Source organism: Eulemur rufifrons, chromosome 29, assembly GCF_041146395.1.
Source record: "Eulemur rufifrons isolate Redbay chromosome 29, OSU_ERuf_1, whole genome shotgun sequence".
Lineage (NCBI taxonomy): Eukaryota > Metazoa > Chordata > Mammalia > Primates > Lemuridae > Eulemur > Eulemur rufifrons.
The window spans coordinates 98,156,252-98,177,933 of record NC_091011.1 but is presented as its reverse complement, the minus strand read 5'-3'; the positions used below and the strand labels follow the sequence as shown (position 1 = coordinate 98,177,933).

General features: G+C 42.1%; 1 protein-coding gene across 3 annotated transcripts in view; it reads left to right on the top strand.

Annotated features, from left to right (window-relative positions):
- Positions 1-21,682, top strand: part of PAXIP1 (PAX interacting protein 1) — a 58,429-nt gene that overhangs the window by 18,875 nt on the left and 17,872 nt on the right. For all 3 annotated transcript variants that reach the window (XM_069461281.1, XM_069461280.1, XM_069461282.1), the window contains 5 exons: positions 811-924; positions 8,022-8,657; positions 15,321-16,044; positions 16,531-16,625; positions 20,723-20,818. In XM_069461281.1, coding sequence (XP_069317382.1) covers positions 811-924; positions 8,022-8,657; positions 15,321-16,044; positions 16,531-16,625; positions 20,723-20,818 — 1,665 coding nt within the window. The remainder of the gene's footprint in view (positions 1-810; positions 925-8,021; positions 8,658-15,320; positions 16,045-16,530; positions 16,626-20,722; positions 20,819-21,682) is intronic.

The window sequence follows — 21,682 nt, the reverse complement described above, 5'->3', positions numbered from 1 at the left end:
GCTTTTCCAATTATTAGGTATGATCTGGTTGTTTCTTTGTCTTTAAAGTGGGGCTGATGATTCCTATTTCACATGGCAGCTCTAAGGAGTAGGAATGTACAAAAGCACTTGGCACAGTTCCTGGCACATAGTAGGCAGGCAATAAATGGCAGCTGTTTTTACTGTTTCAGTGAAAGCCTGTTTTATAACATGCGCCATTATATCTGGAGTCCTCATCACTACGCAAGCATAGAATTATTCCTTTTATGCTTGCCATCTTTCTTTTTTTGTGTCTTAAGATATATTTATGTTTTTCCCTGAGCTTACAAACCACTGTATTTTTTATCTTTTTATTTTATCCATTTCATAATTAGTATTTGTTATCCATTAGCATTAAGGAGTTCCTTAAATATGGTTTTGATATTGCTATTGTATTTAAAAATTTTCAGAAATGACATAAATGGAAGCTGGAATGGAGTATTAGGTCTTTCTCCTTTTTTCCTGTATTTTTTTTCATGGTTATAGACTGAAATAATCCTCCATTCAGTTTTTGGAATGTGGGTATACATTTTTTTTAATCATTTGGTGATAAGGCAAAAATAAATTATTGATACATAAAAACTATTATAGGAATAAAGTTTTTATTATAATCAAATAGCTAAAAGCCTATCTGTTTTTCCACTATTATTCCTAGGTTAATTTCATTTAATAAAGGAGCAAAGTAGATAAAGTAAAATTGTTATGATATCACACTGTATTCTCATAGTAAAAATATAAGCATGCACAGATTAAAATGTATGGTAAAATACCTTATTTTTCACTTTGTATCAGGTGTCGTCTGAAGACAGAAGCGCCCTGTGGGCTTTGGTCACGTTCTATGGGGGGGATTGCCAGCTGACCCTCAATAAGAAATGCACACATTTGATTGTTCCAGAACCAAAGGGGGTAAGCATTTCATGCGCATTCTCCTTTTTATATGTCATTTGAGTATTTCCAGTAATCACATGTCCTTTTTTGAGCTTCTTTTAAGTTAGGTATTAGATTCCATTTACAAAAGCTGATTATATCGGATTATATTATTTATATCCAGCTTCGTTTCACAAAAGATGTGAGATGATTGTAAATTATACAATGAGCCAAATGTGACTTCTAAATATAAATAAATTTGCCTTTACGTTATGGGGAAAATAGGAAATTTTTTTAATCTCTAGAATTTCCTTTCAAATCTAGTACAACTTTGGTTTGTTTTTATTCATGAAAAAGTATATTTTTGGTCCCCTTCACAATTTTTAAAAAGACCTATACCAGGTATAATTATAAACATGCATTTGATGAGGTTTTTGATATATTTCCTTCTTAATAAACTAGAATATGTAGAAACTACATTTGTCCTGATAAGCACAGGGCTTTTATCCCTAAGCACTGGTATGGCCATATGGATTTTGGTTCCACAAGTCGGGTCTCTAGGTCAGCAGCATCTGCATCCCCTGGGGACTTGTTAGAAATGCAGTTGTCCAGCCCTTACCCAAGTTTGTTAAATCAGAACTTGGTGGGGGAGGAGAGGGGCCAACAGTCTGTGTTTGATCAAGCCTGCTGGTAGGTGATGTTTTGTGTTGCGTACTAAAATTTGAGAAAGCAAATTTTTCTCTCCCATGAACAGTTTTTTTTGAATAATTTTTAGAATCAAGTTTAGTATATTTATAGTAGAAAAGTCTTTTGACTAGTTTTTCCATATATCAGTCCTTGCCTTCATATTTTTTTCATTTGCTTTCAATCTGAATCAATATTATTATATTATTTCATCTGAGTGCACTGAATCACAGATGTAGAAGACAGTGTGCAGTGCATGGCAAAGGCACTGAAGTAAGGTATAGAGCGAAGGCTGGCACAGACATACAAACCTCACCCTACCAAGAGTGTTCCATTTTATACAATCTTTGAAACTAATCAGAAGTGATCCACAAATGTGTGCTGTTCATTATGCTAGTCTCCTGACAACATAGATTTTGGGCCGGTGAGTTGGGTTGTAACTTTGTAAGCCACACTATTCACCAAGAAACTGAAACTTTATCATGTGACTCTTAGATTTTATTTATGTAAAAAATTTATATTTTACATGACAATTTAAGTGATAAATGGTACCCTTTGGTTACATTAGTTGGTTCTTTTTATATTAATACTGATTTGTAGCTAAAATCATTTGCTTTTACATAACTAGTTTGATGGGAAAATGAAATCTTTATAATATTTTTTAACTGAGTGAATACTTCTAGAGAGTCAAAATTATAATTTAAGAGGCAATATATGAATAGAATGGGTTTGTCAAAGCTGTTTTGAATTGTGATTTGACTTTTAGTTCTGGAGCCTTAAGAGTTATTTTTTCCCTCCTAAAATATTTTGTTGATAATCGTTAGTAACTCTTTGGGTTTTAGGATATCCTATATTTTAAAGTATTTATTGACTTATAGACTTATTTTTTAAGTGTATAGCTAAAAATAGAACATTTAAAAATTTTTTATTTGAAGGAAAACCATATCTAAGCCCAAAGGTATATACATATAAATACTTTAATTGGACTTTATTTATACCAACATAGAAGCACTTAAAAAAATCATTTTATTTGGCTGAAACATGCTTGTGAATAAGATAACAAATATGCTATGTTGTTATTTTTAGAAAAGAAAATACTCCATGTATTTTAAAAATTGGTATTAAACAAGATGTTATATGTGTATGTGCAGTATGCTTCTGTATATAGGGATTATCTAAGTCTATAATGGAATTATAATATTGTCTTATGTAATTTATTTTTCATCCTTGATTTTATTTATAGACTGGAAAGGAAAGATATGTCTTTTTTGCTTTTCTAATTTTAATTTCCCTGATTTAAATGAACTAATTCAACATAGGGAAAAAGGAACATTTTATTTTTGTTTGATTTTTTTTCTTCTTTTTGTGTTTAATTTATTTTTAAAAAATAGAGACAGGGTCTTGGTATGTTGCCCAGGCTGATCTTGAACTCTTGACCTCAAGCGATCCTCCCTTCTCAGCCTCCCAAAATGCTAGGATTACAAGCATGAGCCACTGTACCCAGCTGGAAACTACTATTTGGTGCTTACTGCATTTCTCCTGCAATGGTAAATACTTGTTAAAATCAGGTTTTGTATTTGTGAATAATACAAATAACAACAGGCAGCCATTAGTGAGCACTTACCAAGTGCCAGTGCAGTAATGCTCATAGCATGTGAGGAAGTAAGTCCCACAGTCGCCAGGAAGAAACTGAAACACAGACATCTGCCACCCACTTTGGTGACAGTTACCCCTGTCTGTACGTTATTATTTCTAAATAATTTTTAAGAAACCATAATGCCCACATGTAAAATAAAAAGAAAGGAATTGTTAATGAAAAGTATACAGGATTTTTGAATGTTCAAGCACAACTACTCTGAAGGACAATGAAGTAGTGAGATATTTATATATGTGTAACATATATGTACATATGAGCTTACATGTTTATACATTAGTAGTATCATCATGAATATAACAGCTGCCAAAAAAGGCTATCGTGTCTGTTGTAATGATGACATAAAAACCTTAAGTGATGTTACCTTTAGTGATGTGATATTCCAGTAAAATCTAATTTTTAAAGATGAGTGACCAACTTTTAGGAATTTTTTGAATAAGATAGGAATAATTATCCTTTGATTTTTTTTTTTTTTTTTTTTTTTGGTCACTGCTTTCCTGAAAAATTAATGTATGTGCCACCAGATAGCTTTTTTATCTTAATGTTTGGTGGTGCCTCATTGGAATGTTGTTTGTGGGATCCTTCCTCGGCCGCGTAACATCGTCTAGGTCAGTTTAGGACTTAGCATTTCCCTAATCCCCATGCCCCACCAGCTTTTGTGAAAAATAAAGTAAGGCCCTCATAAATTTCCAAAACTCAGGGAGAGTGGTACCAACTCCTCTTTAGTGTCACTGAATTAGAATTTGTACCTAGTCCGTCTGCCATCTCGGTCTAGGGCAGTACTGCCATGCTGCTCTCGGGTCACGATAGGCCACGCAGCCTCCTGTGGCCTGGTGATTCCGCGTCAACTGGCCTGTTGTGCATTTCTTCCCAACTCACCCCCAAGGCTGAGAAGCACCAGTCTATCAAATGAACTGAGGGAACCATATGTTCTGGCATCGTCTATTTATAAAACAAAAATGGTTTTAAGTTAATGTAGATTATAATTGGCCATTATGTTCTTGATTCATGATTATATCTGTGGCTTATATGACTAAATAACTGCAATATTTGAAATTAAATCGCTTTAAAAATACTGAAGTTTGACCATTCCATCATATTACTATATTCTATAATCAGACATAAATTTGTAAACCTTGTATGATGAATTTAAATATGTTTAAATTCACCCACTGCATGAGTGCTAGAGACTAACTGACTATACACAAAAATAACTGGCATTTTATTTTTAAGTACATTCATGTTTTTGCATTTTTTTTTTTAATTTTTTTTTTTTTTTTTTGAGACAGAGTCTCACTCTGTTGCCCAGGCTAGAGTGAGTGCCATGGCATCAGCCTAGCTCACAGCAACCTCAAACTCCTGGGCTCAAGCGATCCTCCTGTCTCAGCCTCCCGAGTAGCTGGGACTACAGGCATGCACCACCATGCCCGGCTAATTTTTTCTATATATATTTTTAGCTGTCCCTATAATTTCTTTCTATTTTTAGTAGAGATGGGGTCTTGCTCTTGCTCAGGCTGGTCTCGAACTCCTGAGCTCAAATGATCCGCCCACCTCGGCCTCCCAGAGTGCTAGGATTACAGGCGTGAGCCACCGCGCCCGGCCGTTTTTGCATTTTTTTAATGAGTGCATAGAGAAAACTTGTGCAAGTGGCATAGTAATACTACCTTTTATGTTCTCAGAAGTTTCAGTTTAAATTGATAAGAATGGAGGAATTTATAAATTTAAAACCAATAGAAACAAGATATGGTTATTAGTTCTTAGGGAGAGAGGGCTGGTTTGTAGCATTTGCAGATTTCCAAGTGTAACTACTCCGGCCACAGGGATTTCCAACTACTTAAGCTGGGGAGGTGCACATGACCTGCACTCCCGCCCACCACTGGTACCCCCGACCCTCAGACTTTGCTGTTGGCTCCTGAGGTCCTTGGCACTTAGTAAGTTACAGTGTTTTAGGATTCAGGGATTCGAAGAATGTAGCTGATAAGGTGGCTGGGGCGAAGGTGTTTAAACATTGCGGTGCTCTCAACTCGTCTTTGCTTAAGCAGTAACTGCCTTTGAGTGACAAAAACTACTTATTTTGTGAAAAATGAGAGAATATCAGTGAATTATGACAAGGCAATTTACTGAAATGTTTTACTAAGATTTGCATAGGAAATAGTCAAGTCATTCCTGAAACATGAAATGCCAGCACTCTATACAAATTAGAAATTCAAGAGACTACCACAGTGGATCCCACTCTTACATATGAAGTCCTCTCTTTAATATCCAGAATTGTCCGTGACTCCTTTTCATGGCAGTAGTTTTGTTTTCGGTATTTGTTAGCAGAATTAAAAATCATTTTATTTCATATTTTATTATTTTAAGAAATACCGTTCTACTTTGGAAAAATAATATGTAAGCCATATTATGCATAGTAAATGTTATGCAGGCATACTGTACATTTGTATTAAATATTTAGTTTGTAAATATTTTTATGTATACCTGGGCTTCATATTTTCCTAAAATAACTTAGAGGTTCTTCTTGGATGAGTAGTCCAGAAATTGAAACTGTCTAGTCTTTTATAGAAATTTATTGTCTGTATTTACTGTGGGGGGAATATATATAACATTTTATACTTAAATATTTTAGAATATGATTTTTAGGGTAGGAATAAGAAGTTTTACTATCAAGGGTGTAGGTAAATTGATATACTCCTACATAGCTGGTGGAAGTATAGGCTTTTTGGGAGGGAAGTATAGTTATAGATATGAAGCCTTAAATTTCTATTACTTTTAAAACCTGAACACCAAAACCTAGGAATTTATCATAAAATATAACTCCAGTTTCTCAGAGTAGCAAAACACTAGAGACAGTAAGTGGCCAACACTGACTAGGTCCTGTGCGTCAGAGGAGCGTGCTGATGTCAGAGCTGCTGTGTGCCACTGAGTGTCTGACACCAGGGAACTGAGTGAGTCATACAGCCACACGCCAGAGGAGCATGCTGACAGCAGAGCGGCTGTGTGCGACTAGAAACAGGCTTGTGAGCCTGCTGGGGAGATCTGAACAGGCCTGAGTGTGAGATGGAGCATGGTTAGTTTCACTGGGTATGATTATGGTGGTGGTTCAGAAAGTCTTTATTAATTAGAGATACATAAACAAAGTCAGGGAGGAGATAGATGAAGCAAGATTTGTAAAAGGTTGCCAGTTGCTGAAGCTAGGTGACGGGTGCGGGGCGTTTATTACAATAGTCTCCAGTTTGGGCTGTCTTTGAAAATGTACGTTTAAAAAAATTAAAAACAAATGTGACAGCATAAAAGCACACATCTTGACATAGGAGGGAATTGTTCATCATATATTAAGTAAAAACACATTATAAAGTATTTGTACACTGACAATATGTGTCCTTCCTTTATTCTTTTAGTATATATACGTATATATTTATAACACAAATATACTCTGAAAATGCTAATTGTGGTCCTCTCTAGTCAGTGTGATTGTGATCATGTTCATTTTCCTTTGCTTAGCCTTTTAAACATGGGTGTCTCCCATGACTAAATTTTACTTGTATTTTAAAAAGGCTTAAAGAACATCCTCAAACACAATAGGTTGAATCACGTAGCCTTGTGCAGAGCTCACTCTTTGCCAGGAGATACCTGCTGTAGGTTTCTTTGCTTCACCTTCTCCAGTCTGCTTCTGCTCAAGTCTGAAGACTGGAAGTGTCCTCTGCTAGCCTGCTCCTGCCCACGCCCCACCCAGGGTGGTCCTTACCCGGCCATATACACTGCACGTGCCACCCTGGGCCTCCATGATAGGACAGGAGTTGAATTTAGGGCCTCGGTTATGTGTTTGCTAGGGAATTGCTGTTATATGCTAGGCTTTTAGAAGCAGGTTGGGGAGACTATTAGTTAATGGAGCCAAGTTTACACACTTTACTCTTGTTTAAAATTTTCCGTCTATTTCCGCTTTCCTTTTATATTCCGCTGTGTCTTGCCCATTCTACACCCTTGCCAGTAGGAGAGCCCTCTGCCTGTTAACACGCCTTGCATTGGGCTCTGCTGTGCATGTCTTTTCCATCTTGCTGTATTTTCTGCTTTTCTTTCTAACTGTGCAAATTGTCATCATTTGTGCCCCAGCCAAACCTCATCTTTCTGAGGCTTTTCCTGAGTCCTCCAGCTTACATTGGTGGGATCCTTTTCCAATCTGTTACCACATCATTTATCATTGGTTTTACATTGTAATCTCATTGCATATTTAATTTCTCTTTAGAACTAAATTGTGAACCATGTTAGGTCAGAGCCTTGTTGTATTCTTTGTGTCTCCACCCCTTAGTGCAACTGAGCATGTAGAATGAGCTCAGGAATACTAGATAATGAACACGCCTTCCTGTGGAAGCCAGCCACACTCCTGGTGCCCTGAAGGGGCTCTGCCACACAGCTACCTTGCTTAAGATAAGCCTGTCATGGAAAACCAGCTCTGTGAAAATTATCAATGAATAAAAACTTAGATTAGATAGCAGTTATTTGCTTCATAATTTTCCATAGGATTTCTAGCTCTACTTTTGCATTTTAAATATTTTAAAAGTCTAATGTTAAACAAAGCCTTTTAAGACTCTTGCAGGCATGAGATCTTCCTGTGCTCCTTGATATATGGTTTTGACTTTTTGGCTCATGTCCTCCGTCTAAATGGTTAAACTTTTCATGTGTAGAAAATGGCAATAACAGTTGCTGAACTTTTCAGCTGCATTCCTCGCCTAAGGTTCTTTTTAAAATTTGTAAAAATTTACAGCGGTATTGTGTGTGTGTGTTTGTGCTTCACTCATAGGAGAAATATGAATGTGCTTTAAAGCGAACAAGTATTAAAATTGTGACTCCTGACTGGGTCCTGGACTGCGTATCTGAGAAAAGCAAAAAGGATGAAGCATTTTATCATCCTCGTCTGATTATTTATGAAGAGGAAGAAGAGGAGGAAGAGGAGGAAGAGGACGTAGAAAATGAGGAACAGGATTTCCACAACGAGGGCAGCACAGATGAAAAGTCGAGCCCTGCAAGCTCTCAGGAAGCGTCTCCTGCAGGGGACCAGCCGCTTTCGCCCAAGTCACACACCGAGAAATCTAAAGGAGAGCTGATGTTTGATGACTCTTCAGACTCTTCACCTGAAAAACAAGAGAGAAACTTAAACTGGACTCCAGCGGAAGTCCCGCAGGTAGCTGCGGCCAAGCGCAGGCTGCCTCAGGGGAAGGAGCCTGGGTTGATTAATTTATGTGCCAATGTCCCGCCGGTCCCAGGTAACATTTTGCCTCCTGATGTCCGGGGTAATTTAATGGCTCCTGGACAAAATCTCCAAAGTTCTGAAAGATCAGAAATGATAGCTGCCTGGAGTCCAGCTGTGCGGACGTTGAGAAACATTACTAACAATGCTGACATTCAGCAGATTAACCGACCGTCAAATGTAGCACACGTAAGTCACGCTTTAACGAACAAAACTTAAATATTGGATTTTAGAATTGGATTTCACAGTCTGCTTCAATATAGTTAATTATTTCTGCTTGTTCAGACTAAATACCTTATGAGCGGTTATTTATTTGTGTGCGAACTTGTTTTACAGTCACAGATACATGCATATCAGTGTTGTAAATTCTGTTGAAAAAGAGGGGAACAGCAAGCGTGTAGGTTGGAGACCTAACACAGATGAGCAGAACCAGGACACCAGTGATCCAGTGCTGTCCCTTGAGGAAGGGTTGCCACTTCTACTTAGTTTAAAATTAGCAACGGCAGCAAGGAGAAGAATGACATTTACCAGCTGTTCCTAATTTGCTTATAGTGCACTTCATGGTAGTAAATAAATAACATAAATTCATTCATTCATTGAAGAAACCTAGATTTCAGTTTATAGCTTATGACATGGAGCTTGACACAGAATGGATCTTAAAAGTTTTAAGTAGGTGTTTTTCTATTTAAGACAGAAAGAAGGTAGTTGAGGTGGTATATTGGCCACTGTTTGCATTTTTCTGGACACTGGAGATAAAATGGTAAGTAAGACAGTAAATAGACAGATGTGAGCCAGAAGATTCTGATGATGATAGGCACCTTGAAGAAAATAATAAGGGTCTTGTGGTAGCCGTTGGCAGGAAGGAGGCTGTTTAGATGAGGTGGTCAGGGAGGCGTCATGAAGGAGGTGACTTAGATCGGGGTTGACTGACAAGGAGGCTGTGGGAAGAACTGAGCAGAGTTGTGGGCAAAAGGAACAGCAGCTGCCAAGCCCCAAAGTGGATGTGAATTTGCTGTGTTCTAAACAAAGAAAGTTAGTGAGACTTGAACTTAGCGAGGTGAGTGAGTGCTCATCTAAAAGGGCCTTGTTGTGTAGGGCCATAGTGAGGAGTACGGGCTTTCTTGGAAGGAAGCCACTGGGGAGCTTTGAGCGAGCTGAGTTGAGATCTGAGAGGTGCTTTGTAAAGAGTGGATTGTAGAGGGGCAAGAGTGAAGCAGAGACCCCTTCAGAGGCGGTTGGAGGCGGAGTTTGAGAGAGGAGTGAAAGGGAGGCCCCGGCTTCCTGGCTCTCACGAGTGAGTGAAGACGGTGGCATCTCAGAGATGAGGGGCACTGGAGGAGCTGCAGGCTGTAGGACCATCAGTTCCTTCTCAGAGGTATTGGGTTTGAGGTGTCTCATAAATCCCAGGGAAGACGTCTGATAAGTAGTGGGATATATGTGTTCGGCTTCTTATTGAAGGGCTTGGCTAGAGCTACAGCCAGATGAAACGATGCCCATGGACGCTGTGGGAAAGGATGAGGATGTGTAGAGGCGCAGGGTCGGGTGCGAGGAGGGTCTGGGGCCAGGCTCCGAGGAACCCCAACATGGAGAATCCCATGTGACAATAAGGGCTGGACTGGTGGTTCACCTTGTTCTGGACACCTTGATTTCATCTTTTTGTTTTCTGAATAGCAGCTCAAAGTCCCAGCAAAGTGTCTGTAGAGTATAGGAACAGTCTGAAGCAGGATATGCAGTATTCCACACATCCACCTTCAGTGGGGGGACTTGATGTGTATCAAGTGAGAAAATCTGGGTATGGCCTGGTGTTAAGAATCATCGTTAATTTCATTGGTGTGATAATGGTGGTGGTTGTAAAAGTCCTTACTGGTTAAAGATGGTTTAAAAAATCTTCCTTCCTCTCTAGGCTTAAGCAGTGACTATTGGTAGGTAGTACCTGGTTCTCGGGACGCTGGAAGGGGATGGCACCCAGAGTAAGGTTGAGGCTAGCACATCTTTTAGGTGGTGGAAGGAAGAAAGTGAAGATGGTATAAGGCAAGGTGAGCAGAGATAGAAGATAATCAGGTATTTGAGGAGAATAGGACATTTTGAAATAGTTCATAGATTGGGAAGACAGTATTGCTGGACACAGGACCCAGTGTAGGTTGGCAGCCATAGCTTAGGATATTAACAAGGCTGGGGCTGGGGAAATGAAGTCCAGTGAGGACAGACAGTCCAGTGGTAACGGTCACACAAGCAGCACGGAAGGAAAGGCTTTGATCGGAGCTTGGTGTATTTGAATTAGCAGTTTTGGAGGCGTGGTTTTGTGCGATGAAAGACGCAGTCCAGTAACTGATAGGCCACATTTTGCCCAGACACACTTTGGCCCAAATAATTTTTTAAAATTTGATTTATTTGACAAAATCACAAGATTCTCCATACAAATTAGATTTCTGGCTTAAGAGGTGGATGATCTGAAGAAATGCTGAGCTGATGTTCCTGAAGTCCTTCTGCATAGTAACAGTCCTTTGGAGCAGAGCAGCGGCTGCCCCTTTAGAAATGAGGTTTCTCAGGTGTGCTTCATTGCCTATCACTCCACGTTACCTGCCTGGGCTCTGCAGATAAATGGGTTTGCGGCTGACCACGGGTTTGGGGCGTTGAAAGAGCGAGAAGAGGGCCACTGAGGAAAGGAGGTCGAAGAACTGCAGGCTCAGGGCTTATCCAGATGGCGGCAATGTGAGCGTCGGAATCAGCCAAGTTAAGGGGGGAGATGGAATGCACAGAGTAGTTCCAGCACTGTCAGCGCTGAGGGTGCTGTCCCCTGGCCCTTTAGATCAGCATCCAGAAAGGCAAGTGAGTGATAAAGCCACACAGCAGCGTCTCAGCAGGAGAGTAGCGAAGTCACGGCCAGAAAGCAGTACTGGAACGCCAGAGGACGGCACGCCATACAGGAAGTGCAGGACAGCGGGAATGATAGGCTAAAGGCACCATTTTTGACCTCAGAAATGAGAAGTGACGCCCCCATCGATTTGTCCCATAACCAGTTGGAAACCTGAGGCATGGACAAAAGAGATCCATCTCCTAGGGTTGGTGTTAGAATTAAATGAAATGTGTAAAAGCCTCTAGTAGCTCCAGAAGTGTTACTCTCTTCCTTTCTTTAGTTGAGAAATTGTGTATGGAAGTCGTCCATTTAAAATAGGAAATGTTCTTGCTCTTCATTTATTTGTAGTGTAGAAAACTGTTGATCAGTTACTGCTTGTTTCTATATTCTACCTAGAAAATATTCTATACTTTTCAAATACAATGGATGTTGGTTTAAATACAAAGTTTCTTAAGTTTGTATTTGGATATATAGAGGAAATAATCTCGTTTGAAATGGAAGTAAGTGACTGATAGGCAGTTCAGGCACGTCTCTGCTTTTAAATTGTCCTGAGGAGGGGAACTTGGCGTGCTCAGCTGTGTGCTGTAGAGGTGGAAGGCCAGTGAGTGAGGGGGTTTGATCAGTGGCGAGAACAATTGCAAAGAGGTTTTCTGAGAGTCTTTCAGCAATGCAGGAGAGAACATAAGGACATTTACTGCTAGATGTGCAGAACGTGAGTTTTTGAAATGTTAGAAATATGAGACAGATTTAGTTTAACATTAAATTGTGATGGGGAGGGGGATATAACCATCAAAATCCTGTTTAAATTGCAAATTTATAGTGGCTCAGAGCCATGTGGTATGTATCATAATGCTTTCTATATGGTGGCATTCAGTAACTCAGTATTAATGTAATTTAAATGAGGATTATGACAGTTGTGATGGAAAAATTTAAACTTGACATTCATTTAAAGTGGTTGTTTGCAATACAGCATGATTATGTAATCGAGCAATTAAGATTCTTTTTCTTACGTTCTTCAGGATTAACATATGTTTTCAGGCAGAGGCAGATTAGAGGGTTGAGAAGTGATCTGATGAAGGTGGCAGAGGGTCTAAGCGGCGTCTGAGGGGCTGGCCTTGCAGGTGCCCCGCCCTCGCTGGGCCTGCACTTCACGCCCTCTGCCCTGGCCTTGCAGGTGCAGAGGGCTCCAGGCCTGTGGCCACCTCTGTTCCTGGCCAGGGCTCTCTTCCTGAATCTCCAGCTGTTCTTCTCCCTCAGTGGACTAGAGTCAGCCGTGGACAGGACTCTCTTTAGCCTTTTCTTCTGAAGCCCATAGCAGAAGCAGCTGTAAGCTGCCTCCTGTCCCACCCAGGCCTCCCTCCACACGCTCAGCTCACGGTCACCTTACGCAGACGGCAGGCCCAGCTGAGTCCTCTCGGCCAATCTGTGAGAAATGAGAGGGCTGAGAGCAACAGCCTCTGACTCCAGGTGTCCCTCCTTGTCCCTCCCCTGATATGTGCTCCTGTGTTTGTGTCAGTCCTTCGTCCCCTCCAGAGCGCCCTTTGGTTTAAGCAGCATGTGGAAACAACTGGCGCAGCTCCCTGCGTTCCGGCAGACAGTTTCCTTCCTGCCCATCAAATTCCATAGGTGGTTTACCTCTCAGGGCGAAAAAGTAGTAGGTGTACAAAATTTACCGAAGGACACAGAGTAAAAAGTTGAGCTCCCTCTCGGGAGGCAGCCACTGCTGCTTAGCAGTTCCTTGGGTGGGCTCGTGGCTGATCTGCTCATGGGTAGGCAGGTCCCCCATTGTACCCCGCACCTCCCTGTGGACCGGGAGCTCACCAAATACTGTTCAGCTGCTTTGGTGCTGTGTGGTGGGGCTAACTTTCCCTCTACTAGATATCTGTTAATACTTTTTTTTTTTTTTTTTTTGAGACAGACTCTCGCTTTGTTGCCCGGGCTAGAGTGAGTGCCGTGGCGTCAGCCTAGCTCACAGCAACCTCAAACTCCTGGGCTTAAGCGATCCTACCGTCTCAGCCTCCCGAGTAGCTGGGACTACAGGCATGCGCCACCATGCCCGACTAATTTTTTTTGTATATATATTTTAGTTAGCCAGATAATTTCTTTCTATTTTTAGTAGAGACGGGGGTCTCGCTCTTGCTCAGGCTGGTCTTGAACTCCTGACCTTTTTTTTTTTTTTTTTTTGAGACAGAGTCTCACTTTGTTGCCCAGGCTAGAGTGAGTGCCGTGGCGTTAGCCTAGCTCACAGCAACCTCAAACTCCTGAGCTCAAGGGATCCTCCTGTCTCAGCCTCCCGAGTAGCTGGGACTACAGGCATGCACCACCATGCCCGGCTAATTTTTTCTATATATATTTTTAGCTGTCCATATAATTTCTTTCTATTTTTAGTAGAGATGGGGTCTTGCTCTTGCTCAGGCTGGTCTCGAACTCCTGAGCTCAAACGATCCGCCCACCTCGGCCTCCCAGGGTGCTAGGATTACGGGCGTGAGCCCCCGCACCTGACCTTGTTAATACTTTTAAATATGGAGAAGAAATAGTTATCTTACTAAATTTGTTTAAAAAACATTTTTCTGTTTAGAGCTCAACTGAGATGTTTCTGAAATCTTGAATGTTCTTATAGAGATGTCTTATCTATAAGGTGATTTTGAAGACAAACATGCCCAAGTTTTTGAGTTTGACTTATTTCAATTCTAAACTCAATTATTTATCTAAAGCCTGTTACCCTTGCAGATCATATAACTTTGATTTGGAGTCTATTTAAGTGAAAGATACATGTTATTAATAGAACCATGTTTGAGATTTTGGTATAGTTCCAGAGCATGATAAAATTGAATTTCTAGAGTTTCATTTAAATGATAAATATGCTTTTAAAAGGGTTAGTTGTATGGATTGAGTTGTGGTAAAATCTGTTTGTGCTGGTTTCCGTGACTGTAGGAAATTTGATTTAGATTTTTGTTATGTGAGCATGTTGACTATAATTCATTATATAACATGTTGACTATAATTCATTATATACATGTTTGTTGTGTTCTATTCGGTGCTGTGTAGGATATACCAAAAATGACTTGCAGTTAGATACTCTGCTTGGGGGGCATCTCCTGGTCACTGTCCCTTCCCCTCCTACCGCTCGGCATACACAGAACTCTCGGCTTACTCCCTGTCATGTGAAGCAGAATGAACTAGAAGGGAAAGAGTCTGGCCTCAATGATTTTCTCTAGTTTGACACATTTTTGTCCCATTTGAAGAACTTAGTCATTTTTGAGGAAGCATAATTTACCAGGCATCATAGTGATTTTTCAGTTGGGGGAATGTTTACCACTTAAACTTGTGATGTCTGGCCTGTCCCTCCTTGGTGTAGCATGCCAGTGCCTAGAAGAGGCTGGCAGTGCGGGGAGGGGCTCCTGGAGCCACAGCTCGGTCCGCTGCTTTCATCTGGGAGGTGACCCCCTGAGGACCTCACTGCATTGGACTCTGGGCCACGAGGCAGGAGGAAATGGGAAGTGGCAGCTGTGGAGCAGATTCGGGGTGAGGCCGAGGCTCACTGCCGGGTGCCTTCGCTACCTTCGTTCCCTAGAGCGTTTCTGGCCGGGACAAGGTCTGTGGCGCGATGGGAGGGAGATGGCCCTGGGGACGCTGCAGGTGCAGCATGCGGAGCACCTGGGCACAAACTCCAGACGTAAGCAGGACAGAATGCTCCCCTGCTCTGAAACGCAGGGCATGAGTCTCGTGTTTGTCTGCTGTAATTCACTAGCGTATTCCATTTTACCTGTTTCAAATTTGGTGGTCTCAAAATATGAATTTTTTTACCTTGTTGAAATTGATGAGACAAAGTAAATACAAAAGAAAAACGTAGTATTGTTTTTGAAGTTTTCAATCATTTGACACGTCTATTTAGTTGAATATTAAGCATGTAGGATATTATTCTCTTGATTAGGAGACTGTTAGTACATTTCAGGAGCTATTGAGTATGACTCCACCTAACTTTTGTTTTCTAGATATTACAGTCCCTTTCAGCACCTACAAAAAATTTAGAACAGCAGGTGAATCACAGCCAGCAGGGACATGCAAATGCCAATGCAGTGCTGTTTAGCCAAGTGAAAGTGACTCCAGAGACACACATGCTACAGCAGCAGCAGCAGCAGCCCCAGCAGCAGCAGCAGCACCCAGTTCTGCACCTTCAGCCCCAGCAGATAATGCAGCTCCAGCAGCAGCAGCAGGTTTCCCAGCAGCCCTACCCCCAGCCACAGGCGCACCAGTTTCCACAGCAGCAGCAACAGCAGCAAGTCCATCAGCATCAGTTTTCACAGCAACAGCTACAGTTTCCACAGCAACAGTTGCATCCTCAACAGCAGCTGCATCGCCCTCAGCAGCAGCTCCAGCCGTTTCAGCAACAGCATGCCCTGCAGCAGCAGCTACATCAGCTGCAGCAGCACCAACTGCAACAGCAGCAGCTCGCACAGCTTCAGCAGCACAACCTGCTACAGCAGCAGCAGCAACTACAGCAGCAGCAGCTACAGCAGCAGCAGCTACAGCGCATACACCAGCAGCAGCAGCAGCAGCAGCAGCAGCAAATGCAAAATCAATCAGCACAACACTTGAGTCAAACATCCCAGGCACTACAGCACCAGGTCCCACCTCAGCAGCCCCCGCCCCAGCCCCCGCAGCAGCAGCCGCCGCCACAGCAGCAGCAGCTTTTTGGACATGATCCAGCAGTGGAGAGTTCGTAATGGGTTTTTTTCCTCTCTCTCCTAAAAGTCTTGCACTTACATAAATGCTTTGAGAGTATTTGAGGGTGTGGGGTAAGGATTCGTATCAAAATAATTATTACAGGATGGAAAATGTGAATCTCATACCTAACAAAGAATATAATTGTAATGGAATAATGGTCCTTTCTTTTGTACTTTGGGACATCATATACTGAAGTGTGAATGTTACTGTTCCATGGAACATCTAGGCTGCCACAGGACTGACCGAGAGTAGTTAATGGTCAGGCATAATTATGTTTTACTTTTTAATGGTCATTTAATATAGACAAAGTGATATATTTATAACAGTATTCCAGATGTACTCGAATTACTGGCAGAAACATATGGTCAAGACTGATTAACTTAATAAGTTCAAATTGAACTTGGCAAAATGGCACTTTTTTGTGTAAGCATATTTATAAGATTTTAATTTTCTTTTTCTTGTGTAATTCTATTGTAGTTCCAGAAGAAGGCTTCTTACTGGGATGTGTGTTTGCAATTGCGGATTATCCAGAGCAGATGTCTGATAAACAGCTGCTGGCCACCTGGAAAAGGGTGAGGTGTTGCCTGGAAGAAGTTAAACTTTGTATCTGAAGATGTTCCTTTCTGAACATAGACTTAACTATGTTCATTTGACTGCATTTACTGAGATATGCCTACCTGTGTTCCGAATGTGTTATGGGCATTTTTATTAACATTCTCTGTGACCTTAGCTAATCATTTTTCTGGGCTTCTGTTTTCTCAGCTGTTAGGTGAAAATGTTGGACTTTGTCATTCTTAAGATTCTTTCAGCTCTGAGATTCTCAGGGGTGCTAATAATTTATATATAAAAATAATTAGGAGCGGGGAAATATGATCAGGTTTTTGATAACCTAGGATAGCAGCCATTAACTTGTGTGTGTCTTGGTCATTTCTGTTTCTCCAAAGGCAAGTACTAGAAAATCCTAAATCTCTAGCGTAAAAGGGGCCTCAAAGTCTTCTAGCCCAGTTGTGGAACTGTCCATTCATTGATTTATTATTTTGCATGGTGGCCCTTTAAAGAAAAGAAAAAGTAAATACTTTTTCTTGTAATGCCATAAATTCAAACTGAGTCAAAAGTTAAAAAAAAAAAAAATCCGAGTTTAAGTAAGCCTAAAGTACATCTTGAATGTGCTTCACTGTAAGCATTCCTGGTGTTTAAACCTCTGCTGTGTATGTGCCCAGCAAGCTGCAAGACCGAGGGGAAGTGTGCCGAGTAAACAGACAGCACCCCGTAGAGCAGCAGGGGAAACATAGGCCCCCAACACAGCGATAGGAGGCCGTGTGGTAGGTGCTGGCGTGGAGTGAGGCCCAGGGTGTTAGGAGAGCCTGAGGAAGGACCTTCACCTGTCAGGTTGGGAGGATGTTAAGAAGTCTGGAAGAGGTGCTTGCTGAGCTGAGCATAAGCAGGAGTGAGAATTAGGGGAGGATTTTCCAGATGGTCCACCGTGGGCTAAGGCATGAGAGTGCAGGGACTGCTGGGGAGGGAGCAAAGGGCATGCTCCTCCTGGGCTCCGTGAGGCTGGGGGGCGAGAGGCAAGGCTGGCATGTCTTCCAGGACCTGTTTTATATGCTGTGCTGTGGAGTTTGTGTCTGTCTTCTCTACTCTGCAAAGCATGTGGAAAGGGGCAGGGGAAGAGGTCAAGCTGCACACTAGCAAAGTGGTGAATTGGAGAGTGACCAGGAAGATGACCGTGGCTGGCCGGTTGACAGAGGCTGGTGATCCGACCAGGGCAAGTAAGGCGGGGGCAGCACCTCAGAGTGACAGCAGCAAGACTTAAGAGAAAGTCAGAGGTGTGAGCAGGTAACATTTAGAAAGTATCCTAAGAAGTAGAACAAAACTCAAAGATATGAAAGATAGTGGAGAAAAGTTTTTTTTTTTTTTTAAGTTCAAGGATTAGCCCAAGAGGGCCAACATTAAATAATAGGAGTTTGGGAACAGAGAAAATGAAAGCAAGAAAATTATTAAAGAAATTACCTTACAACCGAAGGAATGAAAAGAGTGACAGTGAGGCAACTGTGAAAGTTCAGACTGAGAAAGAACTTCTCTCTCAGAGAAAAAACGGCTCAACAGAGGGGAAGACGTTGAAAGATCAGGAATCGGGACAGTGTCAGGCATCTCAAAGGCAGCGTGCGGGAGTTAGAGGACAGTTGAGCAGTTTCTTCAAAATTTTGAGGGAAAATAATTTCTAACCTAGAATAATATATGCAGCCTGTCGATCACAAGACTGTGGAATAAAGATATTTTCATACTTCTAGGGTCAAAAATTTATCTCCTTTGTATTCATCCTTAGGAAGCTGCTATCCCAGCAGAGAGGTAGTCACGGCAGCCAAGGAACGGGGACTCTGGCACGGATGGGGAGGGGCACTCCGACGGGGGTGGGGCACTCCGACGGGGGAGGGGCACTCCGACGGGGGAGGGGCACTCCGACGGGGGTGGGGCACTCCGACAGGGGTGGAAGCGGGACTAGGAGGAACCAGGCGTGGTACCAGAAGACAGAGTCCAGGGCGAACAAATGAAAAACAGAAGATGCTGATAGATTAAGAAAAGACATAGCCAGTCGACCCTTGAGCAGTGTGGGGATTAGGGACGCCGACCCCCACGAGGTTGAAAATCCATGTATAACTTTTGATTCCCCAAAAACTTTACTACTATAGACTACTGTTGACTGGAAGCCTTAGCAGTGACGTGAACCGTCAGTGACAAATTTTGTATGTTATATTATATACTGTATTTCATAATAACTAGAGAAAATGCTATTAAAGTCACAAGGAAGAGAAAATATAGTTACTGTAAGTGGGAGTAGATCATCATGAAGGTCTTCATCCTCGTCTTCGTGTAGTGTAGGCTGAGGAAGAGGAGAGGTTGGTCTCGCTCTCTCAGGGTTGGCAGAGGTGAAATAAACTTGAACTCTGTATTCAAGGGTCAACTGTACTACATCAGTTTTCTATTGCTCTGTAACAACCCAAAACTTAATGACTTGAAAGAACAAACATTTATTATCTCACAGTTTCGTCATGGGTCAGAAAGTGCAGTGGCTTAGTAAGGTGACTGATTCAGGCTGTCTCATGAGGTTGCAGTCAGGATGTCAGCTGGGGCTGCAGGAGCCACTTCTAGGACAGCCCCTCACGTGTCCGTGGGCTGGAGGCCTCAGTTCCTTGCCACGTGGGGCTCTCTGTGGGCTACTTGATTGTCCACAGCACAGCAACTGTCTGCCTTCCTGAGTGAGTGACCCAGGACGGAGAGCAGGAGGAGCCACAGTGTCACTGCGCCCTCATGGCGGCGTCACGGGAGTCTGCTGCTCTCAGTTCCGCCATGCTGTGTCAGTGAGCCACCAAGTCCAGTCCATGCTCGAGGCTGAGGAATGAAGCTCCAACTCCTAGTGGGAGGAGTTTAGAATAGTTGGTGGACATATTTTAAAACCACCATGTACACGTTTCTTTAAAGACTTTAGGCATGAAATGGTGAAAGGTACACGGAACTAAGAAAAAGGCAGATTGGGGTGGAGGACAGGCCAAGGCAGTCACTGACACCAAGGGAAACAAACATTTCTACAAGAAAGGAACTTTAATCTCGGGGGCTTTGTCGAACCATGTGGCTGAACTACGTTGTATTAAATACCCAAGACTGATCCAAACAAGAATCGTGGTACAAGCAGGTCAGGAAGGGTGCAGTGTGTGTGTGATCGGGGAAAGGGTGGCCTGCATAGTAGGAGGTCCGTGGATAGAACAAGAAGCTGGAAAACAAAAAACAGCGGCATAGAATATGCTAGTTAGAATGTGTTAATTATCAGAAGAAACAGCTTAAAGAGCTGAACGCAATTGCTTCGAGGGAATGGGAGGCAGGGGTGGGAGAGGAAGCTGCTGCTTTTCCTGTGCCTCATTAAATATGTTTGTGAATAGTTATAGTAAAAATAAATATTAAATTTTCAAAAGTAGTAAATGAAACAGAATAGGGTTTTGGGGGGCAGGTCTTTTTAAGTTTGTATTTTAATATATGGTAAAATTCTCCCCTTTTTAGTGTACAGTATTTTGAATTTTGACAAGTGCCACGTACCATGTAAACACCACCACAGGATGCAGAACGGTTCCTTCACTCCCCAGAACTGAATCTGTTTTTAAAAATAAATTTTTTGTATTTACTAATTTCATTCTGATTTGCTTTTTACTTTTCCTTTTAGAATAGTGGTTTTTGAGGGGGGCAGATCTGCACGCATTGGGACATTTCACAGCATCTGAAGCCATTTTTAGTTGTAACAACTGTGAGTGCTGCTAGCGGCGTGTGGTGGGTGGGAGTCCGGGAAGCTGCCACACGTCCCACCACACACAGGACGGCCCTGCCGTACAGAATGAACCGGTCTAAAATGTCATGGTGGTGAGGTGGAGAAACCCCATTTTAGGAGTACATTCCATTGTTCCTCTTTTCTCCCTGGAAATTCAGATTAAATAAGCGTTGGAGTTCATTTTCATTTTATAATGCTGGGTAGAAAAGTTTATAAATATAACTATCTTTTATTCTTTGGGGAAACATACTATATGGTAAATATATGATGGGTTCTTTTAATAGCTGTCTTATGAGAAGTTACAATTCTCCTCTGTTCTCCTGAGTAATCAGTTGGGCCTTGTGTGTCTAGATAATCCAGGTGCACGGCGGCGCGGTGGACCCCACGCTCACGAGCCGGTGCACACACCTCCTCTGCGAGAGCCAGGTCAGCAGCGTGTATGCCCAGGTGAGGAGAAGAGCCCCGCTGTGCCGGGCAGCAAAGCCTGTCGTGTTTTGTGTGCAGTCCTAAGGTTCTGGTGATAATTAGTTTGGGGAAGGACTTTTTTTCCTCCTCTTAAAATAAGAAAGTGGCTGCTTATGAATTATCATCGTTTCTTTGGTGGGATAGATGCCTTTGTGGACACCATTGTCTTTGAGCGGATGGAGGAGATGGGGCTCCCAGGTGGTTAGTGTTAAGCGCAGGTGGACACTCCTCCGGTCGTCGTCCTGGCTGCACGGGATGGGGTGGGTGCCATTACACAGCCGGGTGCGCGGGGCCAGGACCGGCAGACACCTGTGGAGCTACTCTGCTGCTGCAGGGCAGGCTTTCTCCTCAGTCCTGCCTCCTTTGACCCCCTGGAGTTTCATTTCTTTTCATTAAACTATTCTTATTTGTAGATAGATTGATGTTAATGTATATGTGACAAGTGACCTCCCAGAAACCCCTCTTAAAGAACGTAGCCATCGACTGGGTCTGCTTTTCAACTGCAAATGTCGAAATACTTGTGAGGCATTTTCCTGTGCTGCTTTTTAGGTGGATGGTTCTACTTTTTATAACTCGTCTAGGTGGGGCCCTCTGTGTTCTTACGGGGGACTTTCAGCTTTGATGATTTTAAATGTTATTTGTGGTTAAAGTTATTTTTAAGGTTGTTATAAAATTTGTTGCTTTTATCCCCCATTGCAGGCTCCTGTTCTTAGATAGTCAGTTTTTACACCACACCGTTGTCGTTTGTTACCTTAGTAAATCCAGTGCTAAGTGTCATGACATTATTTTATTTATGGGGCTTCCAATAAAGATAGCGTTGTAGTCACGTAACCTTATGATTTTGTG